Source organism: Trachemys scripta, chromosome 1, assembly GCF_013100865.1.
Source record: "Trachemys scripta elegans isolate TJP31775 chromosome 1, CAS_Tse_1.0, whole genome shotgun sequence".
In the NCBI taxonomy this organism is placed as follows: Eukaryota; Metazoa; Chordata; order Testudines; family Emydidae; genus Trachemys; species Trachemys scripta.
Genome location: NC_048298.1, coordinates 35,042,428 through 35,064,210, shown reverse-complemented (window position 1 = coordinate 35,064,210; position 21,783 = coordinate 35,042,428). Strand labels below are relative to the sequence as shown.

The window sequence follows — 21,783 nt, the reverse complement described above, 5'->3', positions numbered from 1 at the left end:
AGACTGCTGAGGTCAGAGCTGCTGAACCAGCACTGTCTGCCACACAGACACTCAGAGTGTGACCTGAATACTTGTAGGCTGGCTGTGAGCATTCCAGACTGGGAGCTTCAGCAGCAAAGCATTCTAGGGCACCAGTAGGGCAAGTAGTGACTCAACCCCTCACTGGTCTGACTTGCACCCTGAATCCAATGACAGCTAGCAAACCCAATTTAATCTTTCATCTCAGAACTAAACTAGTACAAAACTCCGCTTGAGACAGTTTGCACTGGAGCCTTCCATCCAAGGATCTCAAAGGGTATGACAAACACAAATGAAATTAGTCTCACAGCATCCAGTAGTCATCATCAGCAATCCCTCGGAGTTCGAGGATGATTGTCTCCCAATAAAAAGATAGCTGGTTATCACTGGTGGATCCACAGGTGACTAATGAGATCTACCTGAAATCCACAGAACTTGTCACTGTTGGGGCAGATATTTCCCAATGGATGGGGCAGATCTGGATTGTTAAGTTTGGTTGCAGCATATTCTTTCCTCCTTTCCTGTTTCTCCTTTTTCTGTTCTCTCCATTGGTTCTCAAAAAAACTATTCTTCCGTAACTGTTCTTCAAGATGTGTTGCTCATGGCCATTCCACGTCAGGTGAGCATGCACCATGTGCACAGTCACCGGAGATTTTTCCCCCAGTGGTATCGATCGGGCTAGCTCTAGCACCTTCTGGGGCCATGTGCTCAGGCACTGTTATAAAGGGGGCCGGCCAGCCCCACACCCTCTGTTTCTTCTTACCGCCCCTGATGGTAGGCATGCAGGGAGACTAGACTAAGGTCCATCCTGATGGAAGCTGCACTCAGACCGACGTCGGTGCCGAGTGCTCCTCTGGTGGCACGTGTCTCTTGGCACCATTCCTCTTCACCAGTGCAGAGGAAGAAGCATAAAAAAGCAATGATCCAAGAGGGGGTGTTCCCCGGATCCGAGGAAGGACAAGCATGGAGAGTCAGGCCACTCCTCTGCCCTCGCCCCACAAGTGGCACTGTCGATTCCATGCTTGCAGGTGTCATTGAGTCCAGTGCAGAACCAACCACATACACCCGGGGGGACATTGTGGCACCAGTGGGATCATGGTGCTGTCCACCCCGGAGGCGTTCACCAGGGCCAGGGACCTCATGGCATTCCTGGTACCACTGACTCTGGAGGGGCATGAGGATGTCAAGCAGAAGGAAGCATGTTGCCCCGAACTCCTAGATAGCACCAGGTCCTCCAATACCAACCAGAGGGAAACAAACCCTGCTGATGTTGGTGACAGGTTCTCTGCTCTGGCACCATTCCCTGCACCCTCAGCACCTCACCCATCTTGTCTCTTTAAAGCAAGATGGCATTCTAAGGAGATGCTAACGAAGGTGTCCAAAAACCACCTTCGCGTAACCTTACCGAGTCTCCATATAGACACTGACTGAATGGCAGACAACTCCATCCCCTTCCAGATGGGCCCTTCAAAACTAACTTGATACTTATGATAGGAAGAATGTAAAAGAATTAACTACTGCTGCCTGTGCTGTGGCTAAACAAAAGGTTTCAGTCTCACACTATGAAGCAAACACTAGCTTCTAAAATACTAGTTAATGGAAACTACCTTGATTTAAGAAATGAGTACTGCTTTGTCTATACTACTGCAGCATAAAGAAAAAATATTCAGTCCAATAAGTCAGTTGCTAGTTTCTTTACAAAGAACAAAAACACACCAAGAGCACACACAGTATAAGTAACTGATAACCAGCCACTTATTGCTAGAGCTGTGCGGTGAGGAGTAGCTCACCACAAGAGGGCAATCACTTCACAAATTGAGAGAGCACGTTCACTATTAAGTTTGAACAAAGACAGGTTTTTGAAACAGTATATTTGACAGCTGCAGTACCATGGTTAGATGTTTTAGAGCAGGGGTTCTCAAACTGGGGGTTTGGACCCCTCAAGGGGTTGCAAGGTTATTACATAGGGGGGGGTCACAAGCTATCAGCCTCCACCCCCGAACCCCGCTTCACCTCCAGCATTTATAATAATGTTAAATATAAAAAAAAAGTTTTAATTTATAAGGGGGGTTCACACTCAAGGGCTTGCTATGTGAAAGGGGTTACCAGTACAAAAGTTTGAGAACCGCTGTTTTACAGGATGCTAATCACTCAAAGTAGTTTATTCATTCCATCACCTCATCTTTTTCAGTGCTACTCTCCTCATTTTTGCCTCCACCAATCTTTCAGGCTGTGTCCATGACCTCTCTCTGCCACACTCAAACCCCTCCTTTCAGCTTTCCCTTCCACCATTTTTTAGTAGGTTTTACCCCCTTTATCCAAGGAGGTCCCACAAGGCTCTTGTCGTCACCTCCTCTCCTTCCTTTATACTGTTTCTGGGTGCCCTGGCTTCAGCTTCTGTCCCCGCAAAAATTAGTCCAACACTGACTGGTCTCCCTCCATTCAATCCCACCGCAGTCTATCTGTCATAACCTTGAACTTAACATAGAATTTGGCAGGGGCATTTTCCCTCCCAAACCCTCTAACCTTCTTTATCACTGTTGACAATCCTCCAGCCTGCCTGAAATAAAGCCCAAAGGTTGGGTCATCTTTATGTCTCTCCCACCCCACTTCCCCCAAAGGCAGGCAATGTACACTACTGCTACTTTTTCCTTCATGTTTTTGTGGTTATGTCTACACTGCAGTTTTGTCGCCAAAAGTTATGCACTTTAATAAAACCACTGTTGCATGTCCCACTATGCTTCTTGTGGCAGTAGAGCGCATCCGCACTAGCTATCCCACTGTGCAATTGGGCGCAGGGTGCTTTGGGAAGTGTTTGCAATGCCTCATGGGGCAAGTAAAGTCACATGATGCACGTTTCTCAATCCCATCATTCCATGGGCATCCTACGAGATTGTCGCTTTTCAATTGAAGGGGGATAGAGGGTGTGACAGGGATTGTGTATTTGTGTTGGGGGAGAATGAGTGTGTCAGCATGCTGTCATCCAGCCCGTCACCCATTTTTATAAGAACATAAGCACAGCCATACTGGGTTAGACCAATGGTAAACAGTGAGGTGGCAAAGTTTGCAGACAGTACTAAACTGCTCAAGATAGTTAAGATCAAAGCAGACTGTGCAAAACTTCAAAAAGATCTCACAAAACTAAGTGACTGGGCAACAAAACGGCAAATGAAATTTAATGTGGATAAATGTAAAGTAATGCACACTGGAGAAAAATAACCAACTATACATACAATATGACGGGGGCTAATTTAGCTACAACTAATCAGGACAGAGATCTTGGAGTTATTGTGGATAGTTCCCTGAAGATGTCCACATGGTGTGCAGTGGCAGTCAAAAAAGCAAACAGGATGTTAGGAATCATTAAAAAAGGGATAGAGAATAAGACGGAGAATATCTTATTGCCTTATATAAATCCATTGTACGTCCGCATCTTGAATACTGCATACAGATGTGGTCTCCCCATTTCAAAAAAGATATACTGGCATTAGAAAAGGGCAACTAAAATGATTAGGGGTTTGGAACAAGTCCCATATGAGGAGAGACTAAAGAGGCTAGGACTTTTCAGCTTGGAAAAGAGGAGACTAAGAGGGGGATATGATAGAGGTATATAAAATCATGAGTGATGTGGAGAAAGTGAATAAGGAAAAGTTATTTACTTGTTCCCATGATATAAGAATTAGGGGCTATCAAATGAAATTAATGAGCAGCAGGTTTAAAACAAATAAAAGGAAGTTGTTCTTCACACAGTCAACCTGTGGAACTCCTAGCCTGAGAAGATTGTGAAGGCTAAGACTATAACCGGGTTTAAAAGAGAACTAGATAAATTCATGATGGTTAAGTCCATTAATGGCTATTAGCCAGAATGGGTAAAGAATGGTGTCCCTAGTCTCTTTCAGAGGGTGGAGATGGATGGCAGAAGAGAGATCACTTGATCTCTACTTGTTAGGTTCACTCCCTCTGGGGCACCTGGCATTGGCCACTGTCAGCAGACTGGGCTGGATGGACCTTTGGTCTAACCCAGTATGGCCATTCTTATGTCCATCCAGCCCAGTATCCTGTCTTCTGAGAATTCCACATTAATGATTTGCTCTTTGGTACCTGAGCAGCGTGCTCAGCTCTCAGAACTTCATGGAGCTTTGAAAGGGGAAGGACGCATGAGTGCAGTGCAGCCGAGTTCAAAACAGTGAGCAGAGTGGTCATTGTAGGATACTGGGGGAGGCCAGTTATGGTAATATAATGAACAGCAGTGTTTACACTGGTGCTTTGTCACTTTAAGTTTGCTGCAAAAAGCTTTATACCTCTCACCAAGTTAGTTTTGTTTTGTTGCCAAAAGTGGCACTGCAGGGTATACACCTTTAACTGCTTTTGGCACTAACACTCTGCAATGTAGACAAGACCCGAGATAGTTTTTCTTCTGTTGCTACAGCTAGTGCTCCTGCTGAGGCTCTAATTATCTCCCAGCTTGCTTACTGGGAACATGACCTTGCTTCTCAGCTTGCTCGAGGATGTAGCTCCTAAGATTATCTTCCTTAGTCATTGCTCTAATCATTCTTGCTTTTGTCCAATGTATTAAGTTTTGTAAAGTGGCAGCTTTTGGAGCACAGTGGCAACATAAGGTAAACCCAAAATCTAAAAGTTTAGTTTATGTCTAGTTCTACCTTCACTTTTTCCCCCCCACTAGTCCTTCCTAAGAATGCAACTTATTTCATTTTGTCAATAGGAAGATACAGTCATTGATTCTTTTCTGGGACTCAGGGTAAAAGCAGTTCTGATGCTCTAGAAATCCAGTGGCTGAACTGGTTTTTCCCCCAAGAGCAGTCAATGGTAGCACTACCTCAGTTAAAAAACTTCACTTATGTGTAACAAAAAAAAAAAACCACAACAACACAAGCTTCATTTTCAATGTTTGTGCTACCATATGCTGAGTTTCAGTATATAAACTCATGCCACTATTTTTGAAGACGCTAGCACTGTCAAGCTCATTGTTAAAGATGATTTTTTACATCAGTTGGCACATGGAAAAGTTCAAATACTTACATACTTAAACTGTACCTGGTACAATTCACTAAAGACAAGACTGCCAAAGGAAGAATTAATACAAATAGTAATATTAGTTTCAATATAACCCATTGTTTTGTCATTGGCAAGATACTAATATATTGTGCACTGTATACACACCAGCAGAGTAGTTACTGTTTTGCCTTTGTAGTATCTAGTGAAAACATAGATTTCAAGCAACCCCCAAAGAGGCAGCTGCTTACAACTATGACCTCTTTAGTGCAGGGACTATGCCTTGGGTAGGTACAACATCTAGTACATTTAACGTAATCGCTTTATTTAGGAGAAATTTGAACTCATCTGGTTTTGTAGACAACTTTCTGAAGAAACATGCCACTAAGTTTGCTCAGATAGTGAGAGCACTTTTCTCCCATTACTGAAACTGCAAAGTAATCTTTCTCCTTTCATCTACTTTCCCCTGTAACGTACATTTAAAGCAGAGCGTGAAGATATTCTGCAACTTGAGACACACACCAGTCAAAATAAATCTTTATTGAATGCAATATTAGGCATTCAGCTTTCATTTAAGACAAGAGTTTTCCAAAAAGACTCCCTTTTACAGTTTCTAAAAGCCAAATTCTAGTATAGAAAAAATATTCATGGCAGAAGTCCCCAGATGGTCAGTCCATTTTGTTTGAATTATGAAGTTCAGCATAAACTTAAGCCTTTCTAAAAGGATGATCATTCCTAATAGATGCTAGAAAGAGAAATAGGCAGTTTGCTTAAGAATAAACTGTTTTTAAATCAATTACACCAATTCAAACAAATTCTATACTTTATCCATCTAGAGTGAGGTTCATAGTTTGAGGGTTTTATTAAACCTGTATAAAAGTGGCATTTATTTAAGTCAATGAAGAAATGCAGCTGGGAGGGCAATTCATCACTATCTGTTTCTAAAATAATCATACCGGCAACCTGAATATTCAACACCATTTCCACAGTACATCAGGTAAACAGCACTTCAGTCCAATAATTTAAAGCGTAGATATTAATGTCTTGCTTTGGAATGCAGATCATAAATCCTCATGTCCAGCAGATGGAGGTGCAGTTGCCAATGTCTCTACTTCTTCTCCTGTAAGAAGGGTCTCACTTAGAATAAAGCCTCTAATTACATTTTTTACAATAAGTACCACCATATTTGTCACCTTTTGACCCTGGGAACTTACTGTGTTAAGAGAAACTACCCAAGAGTATCCATCAAGAAAGAACCAGCAACATGTGTCAAGTCATACTGGGGAGAGGCCTGCTTGCATTAGTCTCCTGGTCTTAGCTTTGTAAATTGGTTCCAGGCTACATATCCTATGCTTACTTGAGCCAGTGTTTCTATATCATATACGTTCCAAAGGACTTAATTAGAATACACTTATAGCAGAAGCAATCACAATAGCAGTAGCATAGCTTTTTCCATTTTAAGCCTTTGTTTTCAGAGTATTATAATTCTGACTTAAGTTTAAGAATAAGCAATTCAGGTATTTTGGTAACGAGGAGAGACACCCTCTTCCAATTAAAACAAAAAACTCTTGCACCTATATCCCAAACAGATGTGTAGGAGACTGACACTTAACATGGAAATAAGGAGAAGTGCCTTTTGAACAGTCTGGTGACATTCAGAGTTATAACCCCATTAATTCACATTGTGAACATGGAATACATCTGTATTCTTTGTTAAACTCAAAATACCTGATCCAAAGCCCACTAAAGTAAATGAGAATATTTCTACTGATTTTAGTGGGTTGTGGGTCGGACACAGAGAACACAGTTAAGACTGCACACATGTGTGACTAACTTAGCTATTTAGTGAAAATTATACTGAAAGGAAGCATAGCTCATCCTTCATGACCTTGGGAAGGGTTAAGGAGTTAAGGGGGGGGCTTCTGCACAATATGGCTCACATGGACTAATAGATTAAAAATCAACAGGGACCATCACCACTTAGTGTGACTGTCAGCTCCCCCATATTACAGGTCATATATTTCCATCCAGTAATGCTGGCATCAAGCTCAATAACGTGGTCAAATTAAAGCATCTTTTCAGTGGCTCTCAACCTTTCCAGACTACTGTTCCCCTTTCAGAAGTCTGATTTGTCATGTGTACCCCAAATTTCACCTCACTTAAACTACTTGCTTACAAAATCATACTAAAATACAGAAGTGTCACAGCACACTATTACTGAAAAATTGCTGACTTTCTCATTTTTACCATATAATTATAAAATAAAGCAATTGGAATATAAATATTGTACTTATATTTCAGTGTATTGTATATAGAGCAGTATAAACAAGTCATTGTATGAAATTCCAATTTGTACTGATTTCACTAGTGCTTTTTATGTAACTTATTATAAAACTAGACAAATATCTGGATGAGTTAATGTACCCCCAAGAAGACCTCTGTGTACCCCCAAGGGTACACGTAACCCTTGTTGAGAACCACTGTTTCAAGTGACAGATATGTAACATACATTAGTGATCTGTTCCAGTAGTTAATTTCCCTGACCTAAAAATTTGCACCCTATTTCAAATTTGCATTTTCTAGCTTTAACTTCTAACCACTGGATCTAATTATGCCTTTGTCTGCCAAAATAAAGAGCTCTCAAGTATAAGATATCTTCTCCTTATGTAGGTATTTCCAGATTCAGATTAAGTTCCCCCAGAGTCTTCTCTTTGAACTTCATGGATTGATATCATTAAGTCTCTCATTGTAAAGTGTTTTCTCCAGGCCACAAATTCTTGTAGCTCTTTTCTGAATCCCCTCCAGTTTAACAATATGAAAGACCCTGGTATGGATTTTTTTGACACCTTACACAAGAGAGGCTCTCTCCAAAGGGGACAACAAAAATAAAAAGTAGTAGAATGAAACGTACTATCAAAAGGTGGAGGACCAGTAGGACAATAAAATTAAATACTGATACTTCCTGTCTGGGAATGACTCCTCTACCCACAAACAACTTAAAATTAAAGACATTAAAATAGGAGGCCTACATTAAGGGTTGATGGATGTGTGTATACATGCACCCACAGATGAGAAAGTGGAAGTGACTGGATACTCTCAGAACAAATATAGTGACAAAGCTGTAGAATATTCACAGCTTGTAAGCCTGATATGTTAGGCATGCTGTACAAGTACTTTTAGTTTAAGGGCCTTTTTTTTTAAGTCACTCACCTGTTTTTCCAGACTGAACACAAATACCATCTTTTTCTTCAAAGCTTTCTGAACAGACACATTTGTAACTGCCAGGGGTATTAATACAGTCTTCATTTTCTCTTAAACACATTTTTTCAGCAAGGTTACACTCATCAATATCTAAAAAAGAAATTAACTGCTTTAAAAAAAGCAATTGTTTCATTTATAGTGAAAACTACTAGCACCCAGTTCCATGAAAGTATCCAACAATCAGCTACATAGGGGGTTTGCAAAGAACTTTCAAGACATATTTAATAATAATATATGGAGATATACCTATCTCATAGAGCTGGAAGGGACCTTGAAAGGTCATAGAGTCCAGCCCCCTGCCTTCACTAGCAGGACCAAGTACTGATTTTTGCCCCAAACCCCTAAGTGGCCCCCTCAAGGATTGAACTCACAATCCTGGGTTTGACAGGCCAATGCTCAAACCACTGAGCTATCCCTATAGCTATATCAACAAGGGAAGACAAACATTGCTCTCTTCCTCTGTGGATGTCAAGGCACTTCTAGTATTTATTTATTTACTGCTCCTCAGTACTGAAGGCGGCAGAAATGCTGCCCCCAGTTTTGACTTCTGTCAGAGTAACCTGTCTTGAGTCCGCTGACTTCAGACAGACGTGTCAAACTCATTGGGAGGAGTGTGCTGATTCCATGTTTGATTGTAGTTCATGGGGTGGGATAAGATCAGGACTTTGTACTCGTCTCAATATACAGCAAATCTCACAGATGTCAGTTGAAGATTTGCACAGACATCGAGGGGAGATTAGAGGCTTTGTGTAGTAAACTATTTTTTCAGTACCATATGGTCACATTCAGTAAGAAAATGCTCCTCTTTAGGCCATAGATACTTCTGCCTGTTTTTTATCTTCCCTCCACTGTTTTGCTCCCTCTTTGTGTGTCCTCTGTTCTTCTCTCCAAATTTCCTTCTCCACAGCAACTCCCATTTCCACCCCTCAAGGGCTTCACTCCATCCCTTTTCCCAATGCTAAAATAACCACCAATGAAATAATTAATGTTGACACTGAAGTATCGTCCTGGGGCTTCAGAGTTGCCACTCTAATTAGATTAAAAGGAGACAGAGTCCACATGTCTGCAGCATTGTTTCAGACTGCCTGCTAACTCTGGAAGACATGACAAACTACACTGTTCACATTTGCAAGCTTCCCTTTAATAAAAATTAAAGCTTAGAGTCTGCAGAACATGAGCATGTACAGTAATTCAGGTCAGAAATCATGACGACTATATGTTTGACTCTCCTGAATGAGTTATCTTGTCACTATAATGGATATACCAGGAACAAACCTTAAGTGTTAAATGCAATACCTTTTCCCCCTGTGTAGCAGTGTCTAGTCTTTTTAGGCCTTGCTGTAGATCAGTTTAGCCATATGCAGAGAGTCTGAATATTAGAAGTTTCAGAGTAGCAGCCGTGTTAGTCTGTATCCGCAAAAAAAACAGGAGTACTTGTGGCACCTTAGAGACTAACAAATTTATTAGAGCATAAGCTTTCGTGGACTACAGCCCACTTCTTCAGATGCATATAGAGTGGAATAAATATTGAGGAGGTATATATACACACATACAGAGAGCATAAACATTTGGGAGTTGTCTTACCAACTCTGAGAGGCCAATTAAGTAAGAGGAAAAAAAACTTTTGAAGTGATAATCAAGCTAGCCCAGTACAGACAGTTTGATAAGAAGTGTGAGAATACTTACAAGGGGAGATAGATTCAATGTTTGTAATGGCTCAGCCATTCCCAGTCCTTATTCAATCCTGAGTTGATTGTATCTAGTTTGCATATCAATTCCAGCTCAGCAGTCTCTCGTTGGAGTCTGTTTTTGAAGTTTTTCTGTTGTAAGATTGTCAGACCTGCGGGTGGCTACTATTTCACATTTGGGGACAATATATACCTTATATAAGTCAGCAGCACTGCTATGGGTACCCGCATGGCCCCACAATATGCCAACATTTTTATGGCTGACTTAGAACAACGCTTCCTTAGCTCTCATCCCCTAACGCCCCTACTCTACTTGCGCTACATTGATGACATCTTCATCATCTGAACCTATGGAAAAGAAGCCCTTGAGGAATTTCGCCATGATTTCAATAATTTCCATCCCACCATCAACCTCAGCCTAGATCAATCCACACAAGCGGTCCACTTCCTGGACACTACTGTGCTAACAAGCGATGGTCACATAAATACCACCCTATACCGGAAACCTACTGACCGCTACACTTATTTACATGCCTCCAGCTTCCATCCAGGACACACCACACGATCCATTGTCTACAGCCAAGCTCTAAGATATAACCGCATTTGCTCCAATCCCTCAGATAGAGGCAAGCACCTACAAGATCTCTATCAAGCATTCTTAAAATTACAATAACCACCTGCTGAAGTGAAAAAACAGATTGACAGAGCCAGACGAGTACCCAGAAGTCACCTCCTACAAGACAGGCCCAACAAAGAAAATAACAGAACACCACTAGCTGTCACCTTCAGCCCCCAACTAAAACCTCTCCAGTGCATCATCAGAGATCTACAACCTATCCTGAAAGATGATCCTTTACTCTCACAGATCTTGGGAGACAGACTAGTCCTCGCTTACAGACAACCCCCCAACCTAAAGCAAATACTCACCAGCAACCACACATCACTGAACAAAACCACTGACCCAGGAACCTATCCTTGTAACAAAACCCGGTGCCAACTCTGTCCACATATCTATTCAAGTGACATCATCATAGGACCTAATCACATCAGCCATACCATCAGGGGCTCGTTCACCTGCACATCTACCAATGTGATATATGCCATCATGTGCCAGCAATGCCCTCTGCCATGTAAACTGGCCAAACCGGACAGTCTCTCCGCAAAAGAATTAATGGACACAAATCTGACATCAGGAATCATAATACTCAAAAACCAGTGGGAGAACACTTTAACCTGTCTGGCCATTCTATGACAGACCTGCGGGTGGCTATCTTATAACAGAAAAACTTCAAAAACAGACTCCAACAAGAGACTGCTGAGCTGGAATTGATATGCAAACTAAACACATTCAATCCTGAGTTGATTAAGGACTGGGAATGACTGAGCCATTACAAACATTGATTCTATCTCCCCTTGTAAGTATTCTCACACTTCTTATCAAACTGTCTGTACTGGGCTAGCTTGATTATCACTTCAAAAGTTTTTTTTCCCCTCTTACTTAATTGGCCTCTCAGAGTTGGTAAGACAACTCCCACCTGTTTATGGGGGGTGTGTGTGTGGTGTGTGTGTGTGTGTGTGTGTGTGCGCGCTCCCTCAATATTTATTCCACTCTATATGCATCCGAAGAGGTGGGCTGTAGTCCACGAAAGCTTATGCTCTACTAAATTTGTTAGTCTCTAAGGTGCCACAAGTACTCCTGTTCTTTTTGTGAATATTAGAAGGGATCTCTATTGTTACCTAAAACCAGTGGACTGCTGAGCTTTTTATTTTATAAAACATTTTGAAACATTTGCAGACCTGAAGCTCTAACAGACTAACATTAAAGAGACACTCAGCAATAACCCATCTTATATTCCAGCTTTTGGAACATATGTTGATCCAACAAGTGCACTACAGTACATTAAGAGTAACTCAAAAGTTCAACTAACCTGTACACTTTTCATCTTCCATTGTGTATCCAGGCAAGCAGTTTTTACATTTGCCAGGACCTTCTCCTGTGCAGCCTACGCAGCTAATATCGCATGCTAAAACAAAACACCATTAATGAATACTGGAATGCAGATGAGCTGTAAACAGAAAAGACTGCATCTTGAACTTAATATCACAAATTTACATCAGTGTGTGTGTGGGGGGGGGGAAGAGTGAAAGAAATTATAGTTCACAAAATAACACTACCTTGTTCACATGTTCAACATGAAACCACCTATAGTCCCCTCCCCATCTCCCCCCAATCAGGACTGGGCACTATTATAAGGGTGCTTAACTGAACAATAGGACACCCCCTGATGAGCTCCAAATTAGTTTCTTCACTGTTGTGCATTTAATTTTGTAATCTTCAATTTGGATTTTGGGGAGGAGGGTAATTCAGCTTCCTTGATTTAAAAACAAAACAAAGAATATGAAAAGGAACTGCCTGTGCTGGTTAATATTAACATTTAAACATTCCTTGTGGGCAGTGGCAGTTACCCATTAGTAAGCTGAATAGTTTATACTACTATTTAGAATTATAGAATCTCAGTGTTGGAAGGGACCTCAGGAGGTCATCTAATCCAACCCCCTGCTCAAAGCAAGACCAATCCCCAGACAGATTTTTGCCCCAGATGGCCCCCTCAAGGATTGAACTCACAACCCTGGGTTTAGCAGGCCAATGCTCAAACCACTGAGCTATCTCTCCCCCCTAAATATGGAATGCTCCATGAATTTGCGTGTCATCCTTGTGCAGGGGCCATGGTAATCTCCTCTGTATCGTTACAATTTATAGCCAGTTTTCTGCAGTGAGGGTTTAACATGGCAACAGTACATTAGTTTACATTGTGACGATTTTGTGAAACGGAAAAAATTATATACATTTAGTTTTCTTCAAGCATTCCAGAAGAGTCCACTTTACGTTGAAACCAAGCACAGAAAGTTTGATCAATAAAGAAAGTTTCAGAAAGCTATAAGCAAGGAAAAGCTGAAAATAATTAATGGTACTCTAGGTGTAACTATATCATCATTTACTGCTGCAAATACTATAAGAGGCTTTAAGTGTCTTATAAACAAAGTTGATTTATAATGGTGATGTAGACAAGGTTGTTACAAAATTGCAGTATGTGTCATTACTAATACATTCAGATTCTGAACACCAGCGACAAACTTCAAGACACTACAGATGATGTCAATTATACAAACGTCCCTCAAATGAAATATGAAAAAAGGAACAGGACACAAACAGCAAGTTCTCTTATTCTAACTTGTGGTTAGGACAGAACAATATTATAGTTAAATTAATATGGGTATTTTTGAAGCAATAGTATTAGTCACGTTTGTCTAGCAGAAGAAAGTAACAGAATTTGTTCCATTCTATATAGATCAAATATTATTTTAAATGTTAAGGTAACTGAAAGGAAACCTTTGCATATAAAAGATCCATTTGTGTTTAGACAGTACTGATCATCTTTGCAAGGAGAAGCCTCTACAGCACATTCATCCACATCTGAAACATAAGAAATGACACAGGTTATCTACAACTGTTGAATGTGATTAACAGTTAGCATAACGTTTAAGTGTTAATCTTCAACATCCTTGAAGAACTACTTTATACAGGTCATGATCCAAGTCCTGTAAAGTCAATAGAAAGACTCCCATAGCCTCCCATCCAATGGGGTTGCAAATTGTCCTGAAAGCAAAAAGCATTCAGTGCCCAGTATTAATTTGCCCAACTTGAAAATGTATATTTGACACTCAAGTACTAATGAAGCTTCATTCTGCTTAGAGCAGCAGTAAGACAGACACATCAGACTGGAATGATTTCAAGTTAAATAAAAAGCAACTGAGATTGAGAAAACCTCACATCCTGATGTGTTTCCAAGTCTAACACTTGGAGGTATGCATTCTCCAACACTAGTCACATAAACACTACAGTAGAACTTCAGAGTTACGAACCCGAGTTATGAACTGATCGGTCAACCACACATCTCATTTGGAACCAGAAGTACGCAATCAGGCAGCAGCAGAGACAAAAAAAAAAAAAGCTAATACAGTACAACACTGTATTAAATGTAAATTACTAAAAAACAAAGGGAAAATTAAAAAAAGATTTGACAAGGTAAGGAAATTGTTTCTGTGCTTGTTTCATTTAAATTAAGATGGCTAAAAGCAGTATTTTCCTTCTGCATAGTAAAGTTTCAAAGCTGTATTAAGTCAATGTTCAGCTGTAAACTTTTGAAAGAACAACCATAATATTTTGTTCAGAGTTACAAACATCTAAGAGTTTTGAACAACCTCCATTCCCAAGGTGTTCGTAACACTAAGGTTCTACTGTATGTAACTTGCAATATTCAGACAGTCACTTCTACTTCACTAGAACACTTCTACTTTTGCTGCTCCCATATTACCAAGCCAGCAAAGTGTTCTAGGTGTTGTTAAAGATACAAGATTGAAGAGGAAAGTACAATACAGGATTATTTATGTGTTACTGTGGACAAGGCCTTGCTTACCCACACAGGTTTCTTCCTCATTTTTGATCCAGCCCTCTTTACAATCCTTGCAGTCTTTGTCAGTTGAGCCAGTGCAAGTTTTACAAGCATCATGGCAAGCTGGAAAGAGATTTTGAGCAGTCAGAGCTACATTAACTTATGCTTTAAACAAATTAGATTTTCTTTCAAAGTTTAAGTCTTCAGGCAACCAAATACTAGGATTGACCAGAAACTACCTGATCACATTAATATATAAATATTATTCTTCAGAATAAAATCTGAGTTTTTATAAACATCATATATATTATTTTATTTTTAACCCCACACACTTCCATTCACCCACTACCAAAATCTGACTACCTATAGAGTGGAAGAGAGCAAGCACTTTAACTAGCAATACTATACAACAAGCTGGAATTTTTGTTTTTGTATTTTGCACAAGTTTAATGAAGAATAAAGACAAGTGAAACTAACTACATGAGGTGTGACAAAATGTAGTTACTCACATTAGAACTTAGTAAGTACGGAGAGGTTGGCACCCTTGTGTTGAGAAGAGAGCCGTGAGATTATTTGATCACTGGAAGTGGTTAGAACCAATTTCACCTCTCATCAGAAATCTAGCAACTCCTGCAACCCTTTGTTCACTAGCACAGTGTTGGGGCACTAGTTTAGTACTAATCCAGAGCAGTGATATCTACTAAATCAGCAAAGTTAATTTTTTTTAGCACCCAATTTTGCTTTAGGATCCAATAACCTGAGATGGTACTGGCCTCAAAAGGCCTGGTGAAACATGCTATGCATCCAGTATTAGGATTTGATACTACAGGATAAATTTCTTTAGATCATACTATGAATCAAGTCAGATGGAAAAAAAAAAAAGTGCTACATAACTGCATTATAACTGCCAAATAGTGCTACTAATAGTTCAGTTAATGTTAAGTAACATTTTTAGTTAAATCCTACAATCAGGTTTTTTAAGCTACTAAATAAGTCTGCTCTGAACTGAATTGCAAAATTAGAGTGTTAGAATCAAGTTATACAACTGTGAGGTTTTTTGTTTTAGATGGGACTTGAAAATATTTTTAGCCAAAATCCATTTAAGTGACCAGGATAGACTATTACACAGGCTATAATGTAGACCACTATATGGTAACCTACGGTCAAAATTTCATAGGATATTTGCTACATATTTTAATGTATTATCTCTGCAATTAAAATCAATAGTTACATTTAATAACTGAATTATGCTACAAAGTTACTTAAAGATTACTGTCAGAACAAATTAACAAAAAAAAAAACAAAGAACGTTCAGAAGAATGATTTGCCAGATCATCAGATGCTCCACCACAAAGGTATATGTGCATGACTGATATGTCTCACTAAGACACAATAATCTCACCATTCTGATTTTTTTTCCTCATTTCTTGTCAGCTCATATCCTCTATTTGCATGATTTTCTAAGATATTTTATTTAATATATTAGAATTCTTAATGACTAACAAAGGGTTATACAAAGAGGTAAGCAAATGCTAGTTACCTGCACAAACAGAATGTGTATCATTTTTCAGGATGCTGTAATAACCATCAGCACACTCTAGACAAAACTCTCCTGTGTACTCCCTGTTACAACTGCATGATCCATCTCCACCTCTAGTGCCATCTCCATCACAGTGACCATTTTCATGGCAAGGCCTTTCTGATCCACCGCGACATGCTACGAAGAGGGTTAAAACATTCTAACTTAGAACTTTTCATTACGATGGGGGGGGAAAAAAAAACAAAACAAAACAAAAAACCTTGAAATTCTAAACAGGAATATTTTCTATCTCCTTCCAACCCCAAGCCTTCCACCACCCACCCATTCCCAAATTAGCCAATAAAAAGTGAGGGGGGATTTATTTTTCACGCTGGAAGATCACATCATGTGCAGAACCTTCTCATTAGTTGTGTTCTACTCTTGAAACAAACAAACAAAAAAAGTCCCATGACAAGGTCTTACTTTTGTACTTCAGTATACAGGTCAATACCAATAATCAATGTCTCAGGGACATCTGACATTAAAATAATATGTTTCAGATAAAGATTGGTTTTCATAAGAATTTTGGAGTTATCTGGAGTTTACCTGTTGTGCTGAATTTCTTTTTATATCATTTCTTGAAAAATAGATTTAAGAAAATAGATTTGCTGAAAAAAGGTAGCAAAGAGATCTAGACTGAGGAATAGCCCTATCCTTTGCACATACACATCCAAATGTTTCAACTCCAACCAGCGCCAATATAAAATAGCTATGTCCGTGCTACCTGCTTTCTGGAGTTTTGACTAAGTTAATTCCACTTAAGTGAATTTGGGTTTCAGGAAGACATAAATTTCATGTAACTTGGAATTCATATAATCATCTATTTAGCAACTAAGAAAAAGACAGTTGGATTGTGAAGAGTGATCAGATTGCAACTGCAGACAGGTATTAATGGCACTACTTATAGGAGAGGTCAATTTTTGAGCTAACCCTATTACCATGACATCACTTTGGAGGGCAGCCTTGGCCTGCCACTCAGCCAGGTCTGTAGTTCTCTCCGAGATGCAGTGTCACTTTGATTTAACCCACTCCTCTTCCCACCTACTTCTCCTACTCTTTTCCCAGATTCACCTCCTCTGCTGCTGTTCCTAAACCTCTTCAGCTGCCTCCCTCCCATTTCTTCTATTCTCCCTTCCACGTGATCCTCAACTGTGGATTTGCCCGAGTCTTCCCCAGCAGCCTCCAGGATGCTTTGCTGTCTCTGGCCTCTCAACTGCAGCTCCATCCTTCAGTTACACTAGCTACTGCCATATGTGCACATACTTCTTGCTATTTACTGTACTGTTATTGTAAATATCAGCACAGTATCTGGGCACTAACCCTTCTTTTTGCCTCACTGTTATGGTTCTGCCTGCTTAGCCACCACTTCAAGATACCACTTCCTTCTCACCTCTTTTGATCTGGACCCCCATTAAATCAGATGGCGTCTCCAGCAAGATTCTATTTTTTACAAAGCAGTTCAGGACAGACAAGCATTAGATGACTGGATAAAACAGAGCCAATATGCTCATGGGCTTTAAATTACTGTAATATTTCTTAATTTTAAAGAAATACCAAGGCAGTCTGGTCCATATGTTCCAGCAGGGCAGCAAACTTCAGTAGTTTCTATACAAAACCATTTAAACAAGTCAGGATACTTCTTCTTTCTGTAGAATAAAGACATTCATTTCTTAAAAGGAGTAAAGATTCCTGTTTCTAGCTCATCACACAACTCAACAAAACTCTGTTTGAAATACACATGTTTAACACAATTCTCACCTTGGCTGACACTGTTATAAAAAAAGTGAAGTGTAGTTTTGGAGGACAGAATAAAAATAATCAAAACATACAGATTAAATAATTTTAAAATGGATCACAATTGTTTTCGGTCAACAATGGAAAGAGCTATCTTAATTCAGTGACCAGTTGCTGGAAGCCTTCCGGAATCTGATGGTATTCCAAAACCAAATTACTTTATTTAAATAATGAAAGGTGTGTAATAAACAGAAAAAGTTTAGTTTTTGTAGCTCTCATTTCATAGCCCCTGATTTAAAAAAAATAAAGGGAAAGGTAAAGAGTGAGGCAACAGTCCAATAAGCTAATTTTTTTCCCTAAGGTATGGAATATAGTCTACACTAGTGGTGGGCAACCTATGGCCTGTGGGCCACATGCGATCCATCAGGATAAGCTGATTGCGAGCCACAAGACATTTTGCCGACGTTGACTGTGGCCAATGGGAACTGCAGGAAGCGGCAGGCTGCAAGGACATGTTGGAGTACATGATGAAGTAATACAAGCACAATTGGCCCTACTAATCCCAGGTTAAATTGGCAGAACTGGCAGTTAGAGGAGCTACTTTTTTACCTGTAAATTGAGAAAATATCTGGAATTATGAAGAGAGATATGGAATCCTACAAAGCCATCCTGACTGAGTATGATTTTTATTTATTTATATTATAGTAGTACGTAGAAGTCTTAACGATTGATTGGGATGGGAATAGTAACAGAAACCATCAGATTGTACCAAAGACTATTAGAAAAGTGCTACAAGTTCACAAGTGATTAAATCCCTGGACTCACATTAGCATCAACCTCCTATACAGTGAGTTAGTAAGTCAGGAAAATAACAAAAAAAGAGGCAGTATGAACACACTGCTTTGTCTTCAAGGCAATGTTCATCTAGGACAAACAACAAGAAAACTTCATAGATCTAGCAACTCATCCATCCAAGGTAAACAGAACAATATGCCATTTATTGTGCATTATATTTCAAAATTTAAGAAGAGCTAGGTCTTTTTGCTCAAGGTACTTGAATAGAGATCTCAAGATACTTTAAGAAGAAAGGTTTGCCAGGGTGTCTTAGCTAAATTACTACCTTTCCTCATTGCTGTACTGCATGCCGATTAGGTGCTACCTTCCAGTCCTGAGATTGCTGCATTTCATAATACTTTGCATATAGAGTAATAAAGTGCTTTTAGAGCCTTTGGAATGAAAGGTGCAGTATAAATATAACATAAGCTCAGAATAATATCATGGCTACACTATGAACTTTCTCCACAGTTTACCCTGATTCCATAATCCTAACTGAGCAGTAACCATAGAGAAAAAAAAATAGCAGCTTCTTACTGAGTTATTGTAGCGTGGGGTGGGGGGAAGGGAAGTGAGGCTGAGCTATTCTTATTGATCAGACACAGGATTTGGTAACGATGGATTGTCGTCTTAGATTTTATCCACAAATAAAGACCTCACTAGAGATTTTGTTACCTACAGTTTGAACCACCAGTTCTCTATATGTTCTTCATGCTCTTCTACCATGTTGTTGCATTCAAAGTTACTGCTGTCACACAGGTTCTCTATGATCTCTACAAGACGGATTTCACTAAAAGTAAAAAACGTTACAAGTTTAAAATTAATTTAAGAATGGTATGTGATCATCTAGATTCCAACCTCTTAACTTTTATTACATGATCACTTTGTGGTGTGATTTGGGCCAGTTCCCAAATATAGCAACAAAACATCCCCCGCAGAAGCATAAAGAGTTAGCTAATGTTGCATCATCAACTAAGAAGTCAGCACCAGTGAAGAACAAAATCACAAGACCCATTTTAATTTTACCAATTATATTTATAGATTATAGTGGGTTGCAAAGGAAAAAGAGAAAACATTTTCAACCACAATATTTTAATTGTGATAAAATCAGATATTGACAAGCAATATAAATCCACAGCTTTTGTAGTAACTCAAATCTAGAAGTTTCACACTAGCATCTTATTACCCAGAGACCAAAATTCAATATTGAATTTGCAGATTGGGAGAAGACTGCAATTCAGACTGGCAGGTTTTTTATCCTGCATATGCAAGAAATGGGAAGGTAAAGCATAAACTGTTCTAGCACTGAAACAGGGAGAAAGTCTGGACCTTTGGATTGCTGTCTGTCAAAGTTGGTCCAATAAAAGAAATTACCTCACTCTCCTTATCTCTCTAATATCCGGGGACCAACAATGCTATAACAACACTGCATTCTACAATAGTGCAGGCATTTAGGGAGCGATTCAGCAGTTTGGGATTAAAATGAAGCCTATGATAGCTCTGACAGAGGAAAAAAAAAAAAAACACACCACTCAATAAATTGCTAAATAACCTCACAAGATTTTCAACAGCATGAGATAATGTAGCTTAGTTTTTGGTATTGTTGGTAAAAATCAGATTGAGGGTTAAAACACTGGACTGTAGTCGCCACCAAAAACTGCTAATACCCCTGGAAGTATCAAATTGGTTGCATTTTATCAGAAATCATTAAGAACACATAGCTTTATTTTATTATTCTACAAAATATGTTCAATATTTATGCTTTTGTACAGATTGCTATAACATTATGGCAGATGAGAAGCATGGCTTAGTCATAAACGTTCATAGATATACTGTACCTGGATTCATACTTGGATAGGGTTTTCTCTTCCCAAGCAGTGTTCCCACCACCAAAATTCTTTTTTGCTGTATCCGCTAATCCCTACAGAAGACAAAATACTTTTTAAAAATAAGTTTTATGAAACAATTATCCATCTAGACCTTTACTATTAAAAAGTAATCACATTTTAAGTGTAATAGGCAGGCAATATTCATAAACTTCCACAACATGCAAAGTTGTGATAGGTGCCATACAAAAATGTAAAACAAGATTTTGAAGCTTACAATCAAATGTTATATGAGACAAAGGGATGAAAGGCAGCAGGGTAAAGGGGAGAAGACATATAGAAAAAAAGGTAAATTACAATAGTACATGGTGCCTCGATTGTTATTTGCATAATAAGGTTCTGGAATAGTCTTTTATTAAGATTGATTTCCTGGCTGCCATATGAGAATGTGAGTGAAATCCCAACCTCACTGAAGTCAATGGAAGTTGTGCCATGGAGTTCAATGGGGCCGGGATTTTCTCTCAATACTCGGATATATTTTCCCACATGTAGTGTGTACACACACACACACCCACCCACCCACCCCAAGGTGACAACAAAGAGCCGGAGCAGCCTCGTTACCGCAGCTAACGCACCACGCCGGGCGGAGAAGCCCTTGAATGAACCACTGCCCCATTTGCTGAAGTCTCAACCCCATTAGCTCAGCAGCCCCAAGAAGAGATGCGACCTGAGCATCTCGCCCCAGTACAGCGTGAGGCACCGACCGCCCCTGCCTCGCCAGGCGCCCCGGACCCCTGGAGCGAGGCTCTGCTCTGGGAGGTAACACAAGGCTGGGAGCCTGCCCCGCTGTCGGGGCCAGGGACCCCGTGTCCGGCTGACGCCCGCCTCTGCGGCTCCCCCGGCCGCCCCCCGCGCTGCCCACCTGGTTGAAGCGGTCCGCGATCCCCCGGCAGGTGGCGCAGGCCTGGCGGGGCCGCGGCCCGGCGCCCAGGGCAGGGGGCAGCAGCAGGGCGGCGCACAGCACCAGCGCCAGCGCCGCGGCCACCGGCGCACTGCCGCGAGGGGGACAGGGTTTCATGGCGCGGGGCAGGGGGAAGCGGGGCGCAGCCGCCTCTCGCTCAGGAGCCGGCTACCGCCAGCGCCACACGAGCCCCCTCGGCTACCCTAGCAACCAGCGAACCGAGCCGAGCCACGCCGGCCGGGCCCAGCTGCTGCCCCCATTCGGATTTCCGCGTCAGCTTCACGCGTACTCCGGCCCCGCCGCCCATTGGAGCAGACAGTGAGCCCGAAGGAACGTGGTCCAATCAGAGCTCGCCACGCTCGGGGCCAATGAGAACCCACGTGTAGGCCCAGGGCGGGGATGGGCAGGAAGCCAC

At 40.5% G+C, this 21,783-nt stretch overlaps 2 protein-coding genes and 1 non-coding gene across 4 annotated transcripts in view; 1 reads left to right on the top strand and 2 right to left on the bottom strand.

The window, feature by feature from the left end:
• The window catches only part of ALG12 (ALG12 alpha-1,6-mannosyltransferase), a 124,801-nt gene that overhangs the window by 81,079 nt on the left and 21,939 nt on the right, over positions 1–21,783 (top strand). The window contains exon 1 of one of the 2 annotated variants that reach the window (XM_034767307.1): positions 21,078–21,226. The exons of the other annotated variant lie outside the window; for it this stretch is intronic. The gene's annotated coding sequence lies outside the window, so the exon portion shown is untranslated. Of the gene's footprint in view, positions 1–21,077; positions 21,227–21,783 lie in introns of those variants that run through there. 2 annotated transcript variants of the gene reach the window in all.
• Positions 5,552–21,643, bottom strand: CRELD2 (cysteine rich with EGF like domains 2). The gene is made up of 10 exons (XM_034767318.1): positions 21,330–21,643; positions 20,420–20,502; positions 19,261–19,371; positions 17,568–17,659; positions 15,975–16,151; positions 14,459–14,557; positions 13,372–13,455; positions 11,909–12,004; positions 8,242–8,382; positions 5,552–6,151 (listed from the first exon to the last, which is right to left on the bottom strand). The coding sequence occupies exons 1-10, from the start codon at positions 21,483–21,485 to the stop codon at positions 6,093–6,095; spliced, it is 1,098 nt and encodes a 365-aa protein (XP_034623209.1). The 5' UTR covers positions 21,486–21,643; the 3' UTR covers positions 5,552–6,092.
• LOC117871441 lies at positions 12,658–12,759 on the bottom strand. The gene has a single exon (XR_004644237.1). It is a non-coding gene; the product is annotated as a U6 spliceosomal RNA (small nuclear RNA).